Source organism: Clinocottus analis, unplaced genomic scaffold (assembly GCF_023055335.1).
Source record: "Clinocottus analis isolate CAN_PGR_092001 unplaced genomic scaffold, fCliAna1.0.p SCAF_18, whole genome shotgun sequence".
NCBI classification, from domain to species: domain Eukaryota; kingdom Metazoa; phylum Chordata; class Actinopteri; order Perciformes; family Cottidae; genus Clinocottus; species Clinocottus analis.
In genome coordinates, this window is record NW_027175909.1 from 2,690,040 (window position 1) to 2,709,644 (window position 19,605).

The 19,605-nt window shown below is 41.4% G+C and overlaps 1 protein-coding gene across 5 annotated transcripts in view; it reads left to right on the forward strand.

Annotated features, from left to right (window-relative positions):
* The first annotated feature begins 426 nt into the window (after nt 1–426).
* The window catches only part of slc12a7b (solute carrier family 12 member 7b), a 62,127-nt gene continuing 42,948 nt past the window's right edge, over nt 427–19,605 (forward strand). For 3 of the 5 annotated variants that reach the window (XM_068581281.1, XM_068581277.1, XM_068581278.1), the window contains exon 1: nt 427–777. In XM_068581281.1, coding sequence (XP_068437382.1) covers nt 552–777 — 226 coding nt within the window. In that variant the 5' untranslated portion in view covers nt 427–551. Of the gene's footprint in view, nt 778–16,929; nt 17,174–17,916; nt 18,167–19,605 lie in introns of those variants that run through there. The other 2 variants (XM_068581279.1, XM_068581280.1) reach the window with 2 other exon arrangements.

Consider the following 19,605-nt stretch of genomic DNA (forward strand, 5'->3'; position numbering starts at 1 on the left):
GGGACCATTAAAGAAGCTTGTAATAAGTTTAGTGTGACATGCCTGCACATGTGCGCCATTGTGAAAGCAGGGCACCGCCTCACATGCACAATTTTAAAGCCGTAATCAAAAATGTATATATTTGATATATACTTTAGAGTGTGTTTAGATTATACACTTCAAAACATACTAAGACAATGTCTTTGTTAATATTTGATAAATGGAGAAATATTTAGCTGAAACAGTTTAAGAAAGGGATTTTTTTTTTTTTTACTATTAGGACGGTATCATTAAATTGATGCAAATTTTAGAAATCGCTCATACGCATTTCAAGCACTGTGATTTGCTTGCTGGGGGGTGATTGACAGCGCTCCTTGGCCCTCTCAACCAATGAGGGAAGGCCAAGGGCGGGGACGTGTCTACTGTAATCAATCCACCGATCAGCTCGTGAGTGTCTGTTGTTCCGTTGTGCGCTGTCCCGTGTGTTCGCCCTCACTGAGTCTGAACCGCAGAAGAAGCCGGGCGGTGTGCTTCTCCCCCCTCCATTTAAAGTTTGATAAGAGGGCAGGGACATGGGCGAAAGATTTGTGGTGGTCCCGGTTGACAGAGGAGTCGGGGTTGCCGGCAGCGTGAGAGAGCCCTCGGACGCGGTCGTCGCTGACCCGGGGTCGGACTCTGGCGGCAGCAGTGGCACGGTGGAGGAAAAAGAGGCGGGGGAGGACTTCGTGTTCGAGCAGCAGGAGGACCCCGACGCTGTGGTGCCTATCCTGAAGTACAACAGGGAGCCCAACAAGTATGGTAAGACAGCTGCCGCTCACAAACTCCCGTGTCCCACTTCTTATCCCATTTATCTACCAGAGGATTAACTGTCGCATTTCACTTGTCTGGCGTGGTTGTCCTCCTCTCGTTAGCGATAAGTACGTGTGCGTCAGTACCCCAAACACAGAAAAGCCGGCAAAACAGACACACCTAGCGTTAATATGAATCACAAAAAAAGTTTTTTTTTAAAGTACCGGTAAACGTTAAAGGTCTCCGAGTAAATTTATTGTGAACATGTCATTTGTCACCAAACTGTCTACTTTGACCATATTATAGACCCGGCGGGAAATGTTGCTAGCTTAAAACAGAACGTTTAAAATTAGCGTTAGATTTTGACCTCATCTTAACGACGACCGTTAAGCGACAGCTTTCTCTTTACTAGCGTTACTCGGCAGGGAAAACTGGTCGCTTTGAATAGGTCCTTGTTCCCTTTTTAAAAATGTACAATAGTCTAAATAACCCAATTTGAGTCTTAAACAATGGAGATAACTTGAATTTAGCTCTACAAACGTAACGTACCAAAGTAAGATGGGCCTGTTTCGTCATCCTAAATGGTACTCCACTATTGACTTGTTTTTTTGTTGTTGTTTTTTTAAGGAAATTATAACATGATATATGCCATGATATAGTCCATCGTATCTATTTAAAATACAATGCAGTTTCACTGCTGCAGTTTTTTTTTTTAAATTGGCATGTCTCTCGCTCTAAATAACAGTTTGGCTTCAGCCTTATTCCTGAAGCTCCGCTCAGAAACAAGGTGGCTGGCACACGGGCCAGCCAGCATGCTAAGTAACAGTAGGCCTACAGTGTGCTGAAGTGTGCGTGGACAATCTCTTGTGTGGGTTGGTTGTCAATAGTTAGGGCCTCAGCTGCTAAAATGGGCCTCTTCTTAAGGTGTGGTTCCTTTGGAATTTATAGTTACTTTATAGTTTGTTCTGATGAACACAGGTCTTTGCTTTCTATTTACTAATTCACACAAGCGTTTTTCATGCTTCACAGTAAGGGAAAAAAGAAGAAGAAAAAAAGATAGACGGAAGGAGGTTTTGAGCGTTTTAAAAAACAAGGCAATGATTTTTTTTTTTTTTTTAATGTATCGCTGATGAATCATGGGTGAAAAGGAAGCTGTTGTTGACCAGAGCCTGTACAAGGTGGTTGGGGCGTGGGTGGACGAGTGGGTGGAGTACGTCCCTGTCAGTCCCTGGCTCAACTAGAGCGAATGGTCCCGAAATGAGATGAGTCCGAATATGTCACATTTATTTGATGTAGACTTCACTCATTGGTTGAAACAGGTGTGTTCTCATCCGTAGCTTCATTTTTGTGGAGTGGAGAAATGTTGCATTGAATCAGTACCACTGCCTCAGAAGAGTCGAAGAAGAATGGTGTTCCTCCTCTCTGTCACCTGTCTCTTCAGCTATAAAGCATTGATTTGAATGTCATCCTGAATTAGATTTAAGTTTCTTGAAAGAAGACCGGTGTGAGTGTGGCATTCTAGAGTGGGCCTGCGTTTGCTGTGCAACCGGTTCGTCGCGGCCCCTGTCCTCATATGTTTCTCAGCTGGATGGTGACGGAATGTTCAAGCTTTTCATCAGCAAATGTTAAAATATCCAGAGTATATGTTACCTCAACTCGGAAGAAGATCGACTCTCCTCTGTGGATACACAATCAACTGGCTCGTGGCTTTGTCATATTATTTAAAATTATGGCGTTTCTCTATCAATTGTGTGTGCGTGTATTTGCGTGTTACCAGTAAAGATAGACACAATTTAATTAAGTTATCCAAGCGTGTGGGGACGTTTGTCCTCTTTATTTGACCCAACCAAACTGTATGAGCAGAAGACATCAAATTCATTTTTTGTACTGTTGAAGGCGGCTGCTATTTCTACCTCATTATTGAATGTTGATGCATTGTTTTGGGAGCTACTGTATTTGCTCTATTTTAATGTCATTGTTTCCTTCCTTCACTGCACTTGTTTAACTACAATCAATACATGACTCAAAGCATGCGACTTGTTTATCTGTAACCTATTTACTGATATCTACTGGATGCGTCTGCCTAATTAGATTCCCGGGTGATGAATTTAACCGTGGCAGTCAGATAATGAGAATAGACAATAATGGGCGGTCTAGCTTTTTTCTTCACAGAGGCGCCACATATTGGGCTGGGTTGTGGTTAAATTTAAAATGTGTATTAAATCTGACAATCATAACTTAAAATCACATTGCAGGAAAGTTTAAGACTGATTCAATTTAAAACTGTCTTTAAACGTCAATTTTTGTTTTTACTCTAGATTACCGGTACATTAAATTCTTTTGCTCCAAAACTTCAAACCAATATTCATTTTAAGCTTAGACTTGAGGAAATTTAATTTGACTCAACCCAGTAAAGTGTTATGCTGTTAAATTTCTCTAGTGTTACATTGTTAAATTTCATTAGTAAGAAAACAGTTCTGGAGCTGAACAGGAAGATTGGACCAACGTGTCTTTAATTCTTTCTTTAATTATCTTGTCTGTTTCATTTTCATATTGCTCCTTGCTCCCGACAGCACACACATTTTGTAGATAAATGTCTATTTAAGTTTGTTTTAAACTTGGATTTACTAAACTAAGATTAGTGTTTAATTGTGCAACAGATCACTGCTTAATTTTGAATCTGGATTTACTCGATTAAAACCTTGTTTGGCTGAAGCAGTCTTAGTGTTTTTAGTTAGAAAGAGCACATTCTAATTAGGAAAAATAAACTTTCGGGACAGTCTATCAACTATATTAGTCTCAAACGAAGCACCTTAAGGCTCTGGATCAAGCAGACTGATTGATGGCAGTTTTCTAAAACGTACTGAAAGGTTTTCTTCACACTCGTAGGTCACTGTTAAACAGAGGAGTGGGGGAGGGGGCGTTGGTTGAGCGTAATGCGATCAATAGTAATATTTTTTAAAGTCTAGCTAAACTGAGAAATTGTGTTACTCTTGCCCTTGAGATTGCACAACACATGTATAGGAGGAAATTAAGTAACACACTGTAAAGAGGAAGAAGTGGTTATGAAGAAGTGGAAATTATAGAAAAGAAGATGGTGTTGTCTGAATGATAGCTCTGTGTTGCCCTTCTATTAGAGCCTTTCAGGCGATGTGTTTGTTCCTTGTTCTGTCCGTGTGAAGGAAGTAAAAGGAATGTATGAGCACTAAATGTATAAAGTGTATCGTACACATCCTAGGAATGTACATGTTTGAACAAGAATGATCTGTAAGCATAGTGTCTTAACAATGATAAAATGAAACTACATGAAGAGCTTTCAGGGTACAAAAGATTAGGGGTGTCACATTACCAAAAATTCATTTTTTTTTCTTCATTTTTCAATTCTCTGGGCCAATACCAGTAAAATAACACGATTCTCGATACCAATTTTGAGACCACGATAAAAAAAAGATTCCATGTACTTGAACTTGAAATATGAACTTCTTTATTAAAATATTTGAAAAACACCTGACACGTTTGCTGCACCACACTTCACTGAAAGTTTAGTTTACTTTCCAGATTTAGAATTAGCGAGGTAATGAGTCCTCCCGCCTCTTTTTCATCTCTGTTCAGAGTTACGCATGCCCAGAACTGATGGTGACTGGGTCCGCCCACTTACTGTCAAAAATAAATCTAAATCGAGAGAGAGCAGGCAACAGACACGCGAGTGCAGTTTAAAGCTTTGAGAACAAGCAGGTTTTGCCCGCGCGATCGAGAGAGACTTTTGCTGTAGGAGTGATGTGAAAGCGCTCGTCAAAGTAAATTACGCTACCATTTCTTGTCATCAAGTCGAGGTGGGACGATTGCTGCAACCGCAGTTGCCATCTTTGTTTTCAGAATGTAAACGTCAACTGGAACACTGAAGCGTATAATGCCCCTATCGGTTCCAGAAGAGGTGCAGCACTGATGCCAACAGCTGGCATCGGCACTCATGGTACTTATGGTACTTCAAAAAAATAGCCATCGTCTGTGTTTTGATATTTTATTATCGAAAGGTACCGTAAGTATCGGTTCTCGTGACATCCCTACCACAGATGATGCTTGTCTATGGTACGTAGGATGACTGTGATTACATTTGGATTCATGAAAGATTAAGCAGGCAATGAAAGATGAACCGAGATCTATAGGCATAAGGGTCTCCAAAAGGTGGCCGATTTAAACTTTGGCAACACTCAGGGAAGTAACTGGCAATAGATCCCTTCAGTTCCAGGTGGACAACCTCTGGTTGTGAAAACTGAAGCCAATGCAAGAGTTCCATAAACTTGCATTCTCTCTACTGGCCATCGTAGGCGACTCGTCTGGTTGTATTGAAGTCTATGAGATGAAATGACTATCTTTCTCTTGATATATTCCCTCAGTAGACATTGTAAACCTGAGTGTATGGTCTAAATCTCTAGTTTCAAGGCTTCTTCAATACAGCATGAGGTTCATTTAGTAAATTATGGTCCATTTAGAGTCAAATAGAGCAACCGTCCCTAACCTTTTTTGCACCAGGGACTGCTTTAGTGTAAGAAAATATTTTCACGGACCACTGTGTGGGCGATAAATATGATGTAATACAATTATAGAACCGTCATTAAAACAAATATGAAGTGCATCAAAATACAACTGACCATGCCGATTTAGTCTGAGCCCTGAACTTGTTTCTCAGAAACAAGCCGGTCCCATCTCGGTATGATGGGAGACACCGACACCCGACGTATGTTCTGTATGTCTAGTCCACTCTGTCATTTAAACCTTTAGTCCAGTCTACTCCGTAACTTAAACCTTTAGTCCAGTCTACTCTGTAACTTAAACCTTTAGTCCTGTCTACTCCGTAACCTAAACTTTTAGACCAGTCGACTCCATGACTTAAAAAGGATTAAAAATCCTGAGATTGCCTAAAAAGCTCTGGAAACCCTGCTTCAAAAAGACAGAGTTTTGGAAATGGAAGCAGGATTTCAGAGCTTTTTAGGCAATCCGAGGATTTTCCTGCCTGGATTTTAATCCAGAACACCGCCAGAGTTGAATCGTACTCGTTTAATTTTTGCGGTAACGTACCTGTTGACAGGTGTCAAGTGACCCACTGAAATAGATCATAAAGCAGGGGATGCTTTTGAGCTACAAGGTGATTGACAGCTCGCTACCACAACAATGTTCGTTCTGGGAGTTGTCACTTTTTCACGGTGTGTTCAGTTCATGAAAGTTAATTGGAATGTTTTGAGTCACCGAAAACAACAAACCAAAGCATATTTGGCATTTGCTTGTGCTTAGCAACACTTCTGGTCGAAAAAAAAAAGGTGGACATGCATGTGTGCGAGCGCGTACTCTCTAGCTCAACTGCATCGCAGAAACAGGGAGAGAACGACACTATTCTTCCAGTGAAGCCAGAGGTCACGCAGTCATTACACCACAGAAGCATTGTCAGTGATTTGCGTCGGCTGCAGCATGAACAGGTTAGGTTTATAAATGTCCTCGCCACACAGTGTGACGTTCGAATGCATGTGTGTGTGTGTGTGTGTCTGTGTGTGTGTGTGCTCTCATGTTTAAAAAGGCATGCACCTTGGGCTATCATGTGCTGCCCTCTGCTTTATTTGGAGCAGGCCAACACACGGACGGACACCAACTGGGCGCTAGCGTCCACCACCCCATCTGCTCCTCATGTGGCCTCCCAGTCCCACACCTCCCTCCGCCAATCCTGCAATGTGGGATGTTTTGTTTCAGCTGCTCCTTATTTACACGCAAGACTGAGGAGAAAGGGTGGGTCCCTCTCTGGGCAGACAGAAGGGTTTTTAGACAACTTTCCTTCTCCTTTAGGAAATGCACGCTGGCATAGCTCCTCCCAAGACTGAGAAATGGCCTTTTCATCAACAACAGTATATGCTTATTATAATGCCAGTTTGACCTTCCGGATGGGAGTAAACACCAGAGAGGGAGTTTTTCGGTGTCAATTTCAGCCGCAAATGCACTTACACAATCCTGACCAAAAGGTATGCAGAAACACGCTTTTCTCACAATTATTGAGTCACTGCTTTATCTCATGCATACGCTTTCAACACAAAAAACAATTTTCACATGGATTCTTTAGATTTCTTTTTTTTCTTCTTTTTTTTTTTTTTACATACTTTTTACATACTTTACTTTTAACAATTAAACTTAAATTTTTGCGGCACAAATTACCTAATTTCTGTTCTGCAAATACTCTTTACTTTTTATGTGACATGTATCTGCTGTAAGCTAATATTATTGAATAACTTCCCACTGTAATGTATTCATCAGCCTGCTAGTGTTGCATCATTGCTCTCCTGTGCAACATATTTTTATTCTTTAAATTATTATGGCACAATGTTAGACCAGGCGGCAACCTTCGGTTCTGCCGAGTGAAGCCAATGCGGAAGTGTTTTAAAACATACTTTCTCTCTACCAACCAACAGATGTCTTTACCTAACTCCTTCGCATTCCAAATATTGTGAACATCTATTTATTCGTTGCAAAAACAACAACATGGTGACACTTCAAAATGGGAATGCCGAAACAAACAATGGGTGACGCAACGATGACTACGTCCACTTCTTTTTAAGATAAATATAATATTGTTTAGCTTTTTAGCAATCACAATTGCCGGTTAAAATGACTAAGTTGACAGTGGCATACCATAAATCTAATTCCATGAGTAACTTGATAACAGGCCAAAATGAAGCTTTCGGTCAACAGGCTCTGTTGCCAGTGTCTGTACATGGCTTACTCTGTATAGAACCCCTAAATAAAATGCACCTGAAGTCCCTTTCTTATCCCTTCTCATGCTCTGTACATAAAAGCCAGTGTTTATTTTAGACACACAATGCATGCGGTAAGATTGATAACGGTAACAATTTTCCAGCAGCTGAAAGCCGCTGCTTTGGACATTGAACAGACATTGTGGGTAACACTACTTAACATGGTTTTCCCCCTGGAGGTTCTCTGCACTTGCTGTTTGTTGGTAGTCATGGGGGCTTTCCGGTTTATGGTCTACAGCATGTGGATGGCTAAGTAAGGCATTTACAGTGAGTCATTTTGGCCTTATTGCCTTTTGATATTGGAATAAACAATGCTGTAGAACAAATTGAAGCCAAATGTTGCCTAGGGAGCGCTTCATGCCTTCTGTAATACTGTCTCAACCACAATAATGCGTTTCATTTTTGCGTAGGATTCCGAAGGTGTTCATGTTATTGTGACCACCCCAAGTTTATGCAAGGGTCGAGGAAAAAGACAGCTTGATAAAGTCGGCTGTGGGTGTCGGATGTCAGAAATGTGTAAGAGATGTGTGTGAGTATCATGTTCTGCCCCTCTGTGAATGAAAAGGATAACCCCCTCCACTCGCATCACACACAGCCTAAAAGACTACATGGCAGTCAAAAGTCATAACCTAAACTAGTGGAGGCTTTAGCCAGATGAGTAAACAATGCAAAACGCATTCATAATCCAAAGTCAATGCACAGACGCGATAGTTTTTAAAAATATTATTTGGCCCGGTGGCGCGAATGACGAATTTGAGGCAGCGCATTTGACGCATGGCGAACAGAACAGCATTAGGGTTGTTGGCCAATTTGTGTGATGATTCTGATTTATTTTTAATCCTCAATTTCAAAGCACTCTGCTAAGTTAATTTCAATATAGCTGCTCTAAATGAATCATCTTTCTGATGCTTGATAGTGATGATTATAACGTTACCAGCAATCATGGCTTCCAGGTATGTGTGGGGAATTGGTTGTAAAAGGTAGGCGCTATAAATGGCTTTAGCTGCGCGTAAAGACGGGTGTTTCTAATACTGCTGGACGCAAAAAAATTGGTGGACTTGCACGTCTTCTTTGCCCCTCTTTTCATTGACAGGCCTCATAAGTGGTGGAGCAGCCAAGAAATATTAAATGGTGAATGGACCCGTACTTGTATAGCGCTTTAACACTATATGACATCATTCACCCATTCACACCCATTCATACACTGATGAGAGGTGCCACCATGGAAGGTGCCACATCAGCATTATCAACCATTTATACACCGTAGGCGCAGCTATGGGAGCAATTTTAGGGTTAAGTGTCTTGCTCAAGGACACGTCGACATTGGCCAGCGGAGTTGGGGATCGAACCGCCGATCCTCTGATTGAAGGACGACCATGTTCACCACTGAGCCACAGTTGCCTCCTTATTGGTGTGTAAAAGGGTGATTAGGGACCTTTTAATATCCGTTGATGGCGAACAGTTACATAAGATCAACACATTTCTTAAAACTATTCATGGAGCCAATACTGGAAACTCAACTTTCATTCTTAATGTAAGAAATAAGCATCTTATGTATTTGCCAGGAGCTATAAACCTGAAATGAAACTGTAGTTTGAAGTAAGACCTGAGCCAGCATTCTCTCAAAACAATTTAAAGAAAGGCACGCGTTTACCTTCAAAAGAGAGTTAAGGGTCACCTGAGACTGTTACAAACATCGTTTCATGGATGACTGGCGGGTAAATGTGCCGTTACCTGAGATGGTGAAGGTGTGGCTGTGACAGTGTGTGCAGTGAAGTCATTCGAGACTGATATCATGCTGTAAAAATAGTTTACCTTTCCGCAGCTGGCTTGTGAGATTTTCCATCCATTAGCATCATCTCAATATATTTATCAGAGATTTTGTTTCGCTGCATATGCTGTGTCACCATTTAAATTCTACATTGAGCAGTTCAGAAATATACATTACGGTGCTATTAAAAACCAGAAATGGCAACACTTGTGATATAAGGAAAATCCAAAAGCTCAGACAAGCTTATATCACTCAGCCCTAGCATATCTACGTGGCTTAAGCATGCAAGTGCCAACAGGGACTTCATAGTGCATTCAGGTGTACCTTGTAAACTCAAGCTTTAGCTGTACCCGCTGTTATCTAGTGGATCATTTTGTTATTGTTTAACACTTAAAATGTGCCTATTAGTGTATGTGACCTCTTTAAAAGTCACATTGATTTATGCTCCTCCTTTCGCACAGTTTCCCTCCAACACCTGAATAAGGTATTTCTTTACCAAGAAGAGTCACATAAGTACTTCAGAACGGCAACTGAAGGCGTCCGTCACCATTTCACTCTCAGACATGAGAAAAATCTGGCTGAATATGACTTGTTTCCACTCAGCTTCACTTGAGCTTGTAAAAAAACAAAAAAACAAAAACAAAAAAATCTTTCCATTTGCTAGTTCACACCTAATTATTCTGGTTACTGTAAACACTGCTTTATTTTATCTACGAGATGCCCTAGTTGCAACATGTATGCTGAATGTATAAGTGACGTCATGTTTTGCTCACATTTGAGCCATGACGGCTCATATGAAGGGGTTTTCTTTTGTCTACCTCCTGCAATGCAGTTTTGAAGAACAGAAGGAAGTGAGAGAGGGAAGGAAAGATGCCATGTGACAAAGGCCATGACCCAAACTCACATGGAACAATGAAGAGATGATATTGCAGCTTGTAAGTCACCATGATTTCCTTCTAGATTCATGCTTTTCTTTCATTGTGTTTTCCACAGTCTTGCCTTCAGTGCAATTATTCTCACAGGACACTTTGTCCACCCTCGTTTTCCCTCCAGAGGGCGCTGTCAGTTACTGGTGGTGGATTCAGTACATCACTTCAAAGCTCTGGAGCAGGACAGAGGGATGATGTTACAGTGTGGTTTTCTGACTTTGCTGCTGTCAGGTTGTATAAGTAGTGTGAACTTTTGCTTTGTCCAAGTCCTGCAGAACAATGTTCACTTCTTTTTAAAGATTCAATCAGGATTCACAATGAATATGAGAGTATGCACTGCCATCTGGACCAGTGATAAACCTCATTATGAGTAGGGATGGTATCGTTTGGCTTTTTTCTGATACCGGTGCTAAACCGATACTTTTAAAACAATACCGGTGCCGGAACCAATCTGAAGAACTAGGTGTGCAACAGAACTCCACTCAGAAACTGTTGGATTCTACAAACTCTACTGCTTTACTGGACTAGACGTCATCATTAATATATACTGGAGAGCTTTACTGGACTACACGTCATCATTATTATATATACTGGGAGAAGTTTGATCCGCGCTATTTTAATAAAGTATTTATACTAAAAATATGCAAAATCCTATCGTTTTTAACATACGGGTACCACGCTACCTTTTTATGATCGGTATACCATGCAACATTACAGAGTAGTGTAAAAAAAAAAAAAGGAAGCACCAAAATCTGCGTTGTCTTTCGGTCCGGTCGGTACCGGACGTCTTGGAACCGGCAACATATTAGCACCGGTTTTCGGTACCCAACCCAAATTATGAGTCGTTGTTATCTTGTGTTACTTGTATTAAAGTACTTGTTTATGAACAGGTTGAATCCCCTTTTTTGTTTACATTTTGATCATGTGTTGTGTTCTCACATGTAATATCACATTGTCATATAGAAATTCCTTTTTTTTTCATCACGGGCCCCAAAACATCTCGAAACAGCCGAATCCACAATAAAGCAGTGGGAAGAAATATAGTGTTGGATGTGAGGTCATAACAGCAATTCAGGTGCAGAAGCTTTTTCAGTGCTCCCTGATTTGTGTCCTTGGGATGTGCTTGTTATCTGTTGCAAATCCTGTCTCCACCCTTCTCCCCTCAATAGAATCAATCAATACATCTATTTTGAGATTAGAAATCTGAGCCTTTGCAGGAAAAGTTCGTTGAGTCTGTGGAGCTCGTCTCAACAATGCCCTATGATTTTCAATGCAGTAGTGAGCAGTGTTTTTTTTGTTGTAGAGTATAATGCCAAAAATACATACATACTATATAAATACATTTTCAAGGAGGAGTGAGTCCTCAGTGACTACGTATACATGCACACCAACATTCCACAATTATTCAGAAAAAGACAGCTTTCCAGTCTAGACAGGAGAATGCCGACGTTATCAAGCTTTAAGGAGCATTCTTTTGACATCTATACAGCACATTTAGAAAATGTGACTCAAATTCAGTTCTTTCTGCTGCTTGCAACACACGGCCGGCCTGTTCCCTGTTTATGGCCAGCTGTGCACGTTGTACACAAAACGTCAAAATATACCCAGTCAGTTGTCACACATAGCCGTAAAAAGAGTGGCTTGAAGAACACTTTTGCCCAACCTGCAGAACGGTGACAACAAGGGTAAACCAAGGAAGCAACATGTCCGCAGGTGGAAAAGGGTGAAGTTATTTAATTGGCGTCACAGTGGAATTATTCGTAAAACAGAGTATGCATGGCTGCATGTAAACAGACACATTAGTGGTACCCATATAAATGTCTTAGTGGGCAAATGGTTCTCCTGTGCTGATACTGATACTTTTGTATTTCATAATTTGATCATACTATCTGATTATTTTTTCTGTGTTCCTCTGTGTTCATGTTGTGCTTTGTGAGATGTTGCGTCACAACATAATTAAAAAACTGTCTCAGGACTGCCATATGACCCAACCTGTTTTAGCCTCACCAGTTAACAGTCTCAACTGTGGTTTGTCAAACTCCCTCATGAAAGGGACATTGTCTTCCAGCTCCGGATGCACCGACTGGCCCTGAGAGGCAGTCCGACTGTCTGGCCACTTAATCAGCAGATGCCGGTTACATCATCGCTCATCCACTGAGCAAGCAGCGGCTGAGTGCTCTCTTTGTTACCTTTTAGCAGCATCATAATACTCTGTGAACATTGAGTTGTCAGATCACGGTATTGATTGATGCTCCAGCCAAGCAGTTCACTTCAGCTCAGTTCTTCACACATTAGAACAGTTATTTTTGCGTTTTTCATTTGAAAAAGTTGTGGATGGTAGAATAATACCAATCCATTCTTGGTACCACCTCGGTCTGGTTTTCAAGCTAGCTGAGCCAATAGAATGTGGAGTCATAGACTCTATGAGAAGTGGACGTAGTCATCGTGATGTCACCCATTGGTTTGTGGACTGCCGTTTTTAAATGTTGGCGTTTCACACTTGCTTGAACAATTACCCCATCTGGCTACGGTCAAAGGTCCTTGAAGGTCTAGTAAACGATCAGTTAAAAGATTTCCTTCATTCTTACAACATTCTCTCCCCATATCAATCCGGCTTTAGTAAACAACACAGCACAACAACAGCCTCACTCAAACTTACCAATGATATAATAGACTGGCTCGATCAAAAGAAATTGTGCACAGCTCTCTTTGTTGACCTTTCTAAGGCCTTTGACACACTGGATCATTCCATTCGGAAGCAACGCCTGCTTGATACAGGTTTATCTGAGCAGGCCGTTGGCTGGTTTAATAATTATTTGTCTAATAGAAAACAATTTGTTTTGAAGGCAGCTCATCCACACTGCTAAATGTCTCTACTGGTGTGCCACCGGGCTCAGTTCTGGACCCGATTCTGTTTGTTATTTATGTAAATACATTGGCCAGAATTGCCAAATTTCTTTTTATGCTGATGACACAGTTATATATTGTTGTGGCACCCTCTTGCCGAGGCCCTTGGCAACCTACAAATTGCTTTTAACCTTGTGGAAAATCAGCTCATTGAACTAAAACTTGTCTTGAATGCCGCCAAAACCAAACTGTTGATATTTTCCAATAGCAGGAAAGTGCCTTTGTCTCCACTCAGCATTTTGTCATTGCAAGGGGATGAAATTGAACGTCGGACCTGTTACAAGTATCTCGGCATTTTAATTGATCATCGACTTTCTTTTAAACCACATGTAGAAAATCTGGGGGGGAAAAATCAAGGCTGAAACTGGGATTCTTTTTCTGTCACAAATCTTGTTTTTCTTTTTTTTTTACCAGAAAAAAGTTGGTTGCTACTATTTTCCTCCCTGTACTTGATTACAGTGATCTCTTGTATATGAATGCCCCTGCAAACTGTCTGTGATCTTTAGACCAGGGGTGTCAAACTCATTTTAGTGAAGGGGCCACATGTTGCCCATTTTGATCTCAAGTGGGCCGAAGCAGTAAAATCACAGCATAATAACGCATAAATAACGACAATGTTTCTCTGTGTTTAAATCATTGATGAAGGTTTTTAGATGATAAACTCTATTTGAAGGTCTTTCAACAACTACCTAGAAACATAAAGACCAAAAATTCAGACATCAGCCCTCTCTTTATCTGCCTGGGTTCTCCTCTGCAGATTCCCTCGCTTTGTGACACGTTTGTGGCGCCACTTTCATGACATGATCCATGTTTAACGACTTCTAACACAATAATATCAGTGCTCACATCAATTGCGACTGTGGATCAATGGTTTGTATGTCTGTCTTATAAGCAGAGGATCAGAGGTTTGAATCCCAGATCTGCAAATTTTGGTCTAAAAAAAAAAAAAATACCGTGACACCCCTGCTCTAGACACTGTATATCATGGTGCCTTAAGGTTTGTCACTGGTTGTAAAGCCCTCACTCACCTCTGCATCTTATATGCTCGAGTTGAGTGGGCATCTCTGGCAGCACGCCGCCTTATACATTGGCAGATTTTTTTATTTATAAAGCCATCTTGGGTCTGCTCCCCCCTATTTATGCAAATATATTTTTAAATCCCAGAGCAATTATTGCTTACGTTCCAATGACTTTAATTTATTTTCATATGCCCAAAGTTCACTCTAAATTTGGTGAACACTGTTTCAAGTTTGCTGCACCTGCTGCTTGGAACGCAGTGCAAAAAACTCTAAAATTAAAGAAGCTCATCAATCTTGAAACTTTGAAGTGTGAGAGATATTGGAGCAGCTTCATACCGCACTTGTTCTTGTTTCAGTGTAAATCCGGAGCATTAGTCCTGTTTTAAATTTTAATGTTTTTACCTGTGTTATGTGATCTCTGTGTGTCGTGTGACTAACTTTTTTATGCTGCTGTCTTGGCCAGGCTTCCTTTGGAAAAGAGGTCATTGTATCTCAATGGGACTGACCCGGTTAAATAAAGGCTAATAAATAATAATGAGTAAAATATAATGTCACTGTGAGCCATCACGATTTGCCAAACGAAAGTTACAATATTTGCAATAACGTAGAGACTGTACGAAAGGCTCTGAAAAACTGAAGAAGATTTGAAACTAGAGATTAAGGCTATAAACTCATGTTTACAATGTTTACTGAGGGAATAAATCAAGAGAAAAGTAGTAATTTTCTCATAGACTTCTATACAATCTAACATAGAACATCGTGCACAAACCGTCTGTTTATTTGTTAATAGCGATGGCAGTTTTCAAATCCCTCCAACACAATTTGAAAAAAATGGTAGCTTGCAGTTGCAAAACTATATACGCTTTATGATTGATGAAGTGCATATCTCATGTTAAAGATGACGTTAAGGCAGAGAATCTCGCCCACGCTGACGTGGCATACATTAGTGGCCGCGCTTATTCACTAAACATTTGATATGCCTGTAGCATGGAGCCATCTCACATTTGCAACCACATCCATTAACCGGATGTATGGTGTTTCTCTGAGACCTGATCTTTATAGTGGTGGGTCTGGACAATGTATTTTCTGAAATACCTGATGGGATGCATGGCTTATTCAATTCAGTTACGGTAATTACAAATTTGCCTCGGAGGGCTTTACAATCTGTACATATAAGGCATCCCTGTCCCAGGACCTTACATCGAATCAGGAAAAACTCCCCCAGAAAGAAAATAAACCTTTCACAGGGGAAAAAAGGAAGAAACCTCCAGAGGAGCACAGAGAGAACAGTATGTGACTAGAGAAGTGTTCTGGTAAATGGATTTCAGATGAATCTCTGAAATCCCATCAAAATGTTCCTTCTTGTTCTTCGTTTGAAATGAAAGTTGAGTGTAAGGTTTACAGGTGGACAATATTTAGGCTTGTAGTTGTTTGCAAGTGTTCTGTTGTGAATAAATGGTAAATTATACTAAAGAGGTAAAACTCTAGATGTCATGTGTTTTATGTACCACTACAGCAAACAGATCATTAAAGCTGGTCCACCGTGGTAAAGCTTGGTTATAGGAGGAAACAATGCAATCTAACTAAGCTGGTCTTAATATTTCAAAGCTCCATCAAGATGTTTAAAAAACAATAAATCTTTACTGTCCACACTGTCGTTGTTGTCACTGTTGCAGTCGGTTGGCCCCCACCCTTCACCGTATTGATTTTTTCGCGTTGTCATGGTGGGGGACCGAAAGGGCCGAGTGTAACTTATTCTGGGTGGGTCTCCAGATGTTGAGCAGCCAAATGAGGCTCCAGGGCTGTAGCGTTGTGAAAGAGCTGTTAAGCGGCTGTAGCTTTTTTGTCCTCAAGTGGGGGTTTGCATTCAGCACTTCCCATCACACATGGGCGTTGGTCACTTGGGGTGAGACCTAATCATAACCATGTTCTCAATTTCAATGCATACCTAACTTTTGAGGAAATGATTATACGTAAGGTCAGCTGATTGCTGACATTTGAATTCTTCTGCTCCCCACATGCTCTCTTAAAAAAAGAGATTCCGGCGTTGAATCCAACAACAGTCATATTTGTCCACACTGCACCCTTTCTCTGAAGAAATAACAGTAGAAGTTGACACTTGTATTGACTCTCACTCGATGCCTCCCTCAGTCCCTTAACCCCCTCCCAGTAACATACCGTAAATCACAGTTATAATGAGATCTAATAAAGTGCATGCATGGAGGGGTGTGTGTTTAGAAAGCCAGCATACGCCTTTATATATATTTTTTTAAAAGCAGCCCTGGACTTCCTCTTCTTTTTAAACAAAAGTCCGACATGGCCGGCTTTTGTTACATGCGAGATGAAGCAACATTCCTGGGCAGAGGGTCTGCCCTCGGGAACAGAAAGAGCCATGTGTGTACGCTCTCACACACAGTCATGAGCACAAACGCATATGTCATGTTTTTTTTTTGCTTATGTGCGTTTGAGGGTAATGCCTCTATTGGGCGGGGCAGTCGTGCTCTTCCTTATTTGGATAGTTAGTGTGAGTGTGAGCGTGCGTGTGTGAGTGGACTAAAGGGGAGGGGGTGGGGGGTCACATGGGTGTACTGCAGAGTCCCAGCGATAGAACACAAAAACTCAAATAACCGAGAGGGAGAGTGAAGTACACTAGGGCTTGGATGGCAAAAAAACAACAACAACTAGGAAGGAGAAAAGAGGAGGGACAGCTGTTGGACGAAGAGAAGAGAGAGGAGGAGGAGGAGGAGGAGCAGAAGCAGCAGAAGCAGCCGCAGAGAGGGAGGAGAGAGCAGAAAGAGATAAGAGTGTGGTAAACAGGAGACATTGAGGGAAGCACATGTAAAAAAAAAAAATAAAAAAAAAAAATGCCCACCAGCTTCACCGTGGTCCCAGTGAAGGACGGCGCCAGAAAGGCCAAAAAGGGGAGTAAGGAGCAGGATGTTGACGACAATAATGTGCTGAAGGAGGAAGACGAGGAGACCACAGGTGAGATAAAATTTTCTTTTGCAGTCAGGTGGTTAATTAACGCAAATGAGATATGATCCTTCCCTTTACAGATGTGTAGTCGGAAGTGCCACTACTGGTTTAAGTTGAGAAGCACACCTTCACCGTCCTGTGACAGTAGATGGAGAAGTTGGGCACGGGAAGTTCCAGACTTTTGCTGACGTTATCCAGTGCATGCTGATAATTTGGCTTCAGATCACGGGACGCTGTTTCCTTTGTGGGTGGATAATGTGAAGGGAACAGGGTGGATTTTCGGGAAAGGCTTGTTCATTTTTCCTCACACGCCACTGCCCCTCCAGGAAGTTTGGCATGACATTTTGTTCCATGCCAGAGTTTTCCCCTTTTAGCCCCAGAATGTCTTTCCTGCTTTCTTTTACCCCTACCCCATCCCCTCTCCCCCCCGTCAGGGATTCTAGAGTTGTAGTCACAAACACAGGGGCAATACAGATCTAATTGGACGGTTGCATCTCCTGACATCTCTCTATGCCTCCAAGATTAGTGTGTAACAGATAACAAAACAGTGCCGGGACTCGGGCAAGATGCATATTCCCAATTCCGAATGTGAAAACTAGGATGTCTGCTATGTAAGCCTTTCAGTTGGTAAAAGTCTTGGGAACAGCTTGCCTTGACTTTGCCCTACTAATTTGAGCATGTCTGAATACCTTTTTTTTCCTGGAATGGAATTCACTCTTATCTGGACATCAATGTAACATTAGTGATCTGTTTTGGTGTTCAAACATAATGTTCTCACTTCTCTCTGGCTTCTGCCAGCAGTATCAACCTGTCTGTCTTTTAAATGGTCAAGACTGAGAGGTCACTGAGTGCTTATTTAACCAACTTCTCTCCAACACTCCTTTTCTTTTCCCCGCCAGGCTGTTGTTAGTGGAGCTGCTGCTTTTTACGGGGCCTCACATGGCGCTGGACAAATCTGTATTTAATTTCTGCTGCGGGGCTGCAATTACGGCTTCACGCTGGGTAAGACTTTACAGACTGTGTGAGAAAGAATTGCATTGGTTTACCAAGCGCATGTTTTTGCGCATGCAACTGTTGGCGACAACAGAGCAACATGTCCGGGAGGGTGGGTGCACAAAATTCTGTGCTGCTCTGGCTTATAGAAATATCAAGACCACACACCTTGTTGTGTTCATGACAGCTCTTTGAAGGAGGACAATTCTGTCGTCCACATGAATCCACTGGTCGAAGGTTTACTGAGCAGGGTCCTTGATAGCATGAATTCTGTTGGACCTTAAGCGTGCCGTGTAGGGAGCAGTTACTGTTATTGATTATCCTGCTGGCTCGCTTCCTGTTGGCTGAGTGGGTGGGAGGTGAGACCCCTCCCCCCACTGTAATGTAAAGCCCTAAAGCTCTTCTCTGTCACCCTCCAATCCTATCTTTCTGGTTTCTGGGTTTCCTCTGTTTAATATCCTGGTGAAAGCATGGAGCAACAAATGACAAACCTCCATCCATTTTTTGGGCTGTTTTTGTTCACCGCTTTCTACCTCTATTTCACGGGAGAAAATGGTTAAAGCTCTGCATTCTGTATGGGTGTAGCAGAAGCTGTTTTACTCCATCAGCCGCACAAATATCTCCAGCTCAAGCCTCCTAGCCTGAACCGTAGCCGTTTTATTTATTGATTTCCGCTTCCACCAGCGCTTTTCCTTTCTTTGCTCAATTTACTCCCACTAGACTAACCACTAGATTTTTCACAAAGCTGTCACCTGATGTGGTGCGATGAGTTCGTCACACTTTGTTTTCTTTAGAACAACACAACTAGTTAATCAAAAAAAAATGTATGTGGGGCTGTTGTTGTGGAAAGAAAAGTACCAAGTGCTCGAACCACAAAGCAAGGCGGCATGTACTAGTGCTATTTGTTCCTTTCTCCAGTATGAATTCAACCACTTTGAAACACATATGAAACTGAGTTCTTCACTGCACTTGAAAAAAAGAAAAGAAAATCCAGAGTGTTGCTGGAGAAGTTTCACTGAAAGTCTCTGTTTGATTGTGTTCTGCTGAGTACTGTAACTCGTCTGTGTTTGTTTCCCTGGAGCAACCAACAAGACAGTGATGAGAGCGTGATGTTTCTGTAGTCCAAGAGTCGTAAAGAAATGTATCATCCCATTATTGTACATCTCATGTATCTGTTGGTAATTCCACCTTGACTCAAGTTCAGGGTCTGAGGATCCTGTTGCCTTATGTTGATATTGCTTCTTTTTGTCTGCAGTATCGCACGCTGCCGAGTGCAGAATGACATGCCAACGGCCATGCATAGCATTAGGGCTGCAACTCACGATTATTTTAATAATCGATTATTCGGTCGATTTATTTTTTCGATAAATCGGATTAAAAAAATAAAATAATTTTGAAGCATTAATTTGCAACCTTTTATTACAAAAACAGAACTGACTTTGCAAATT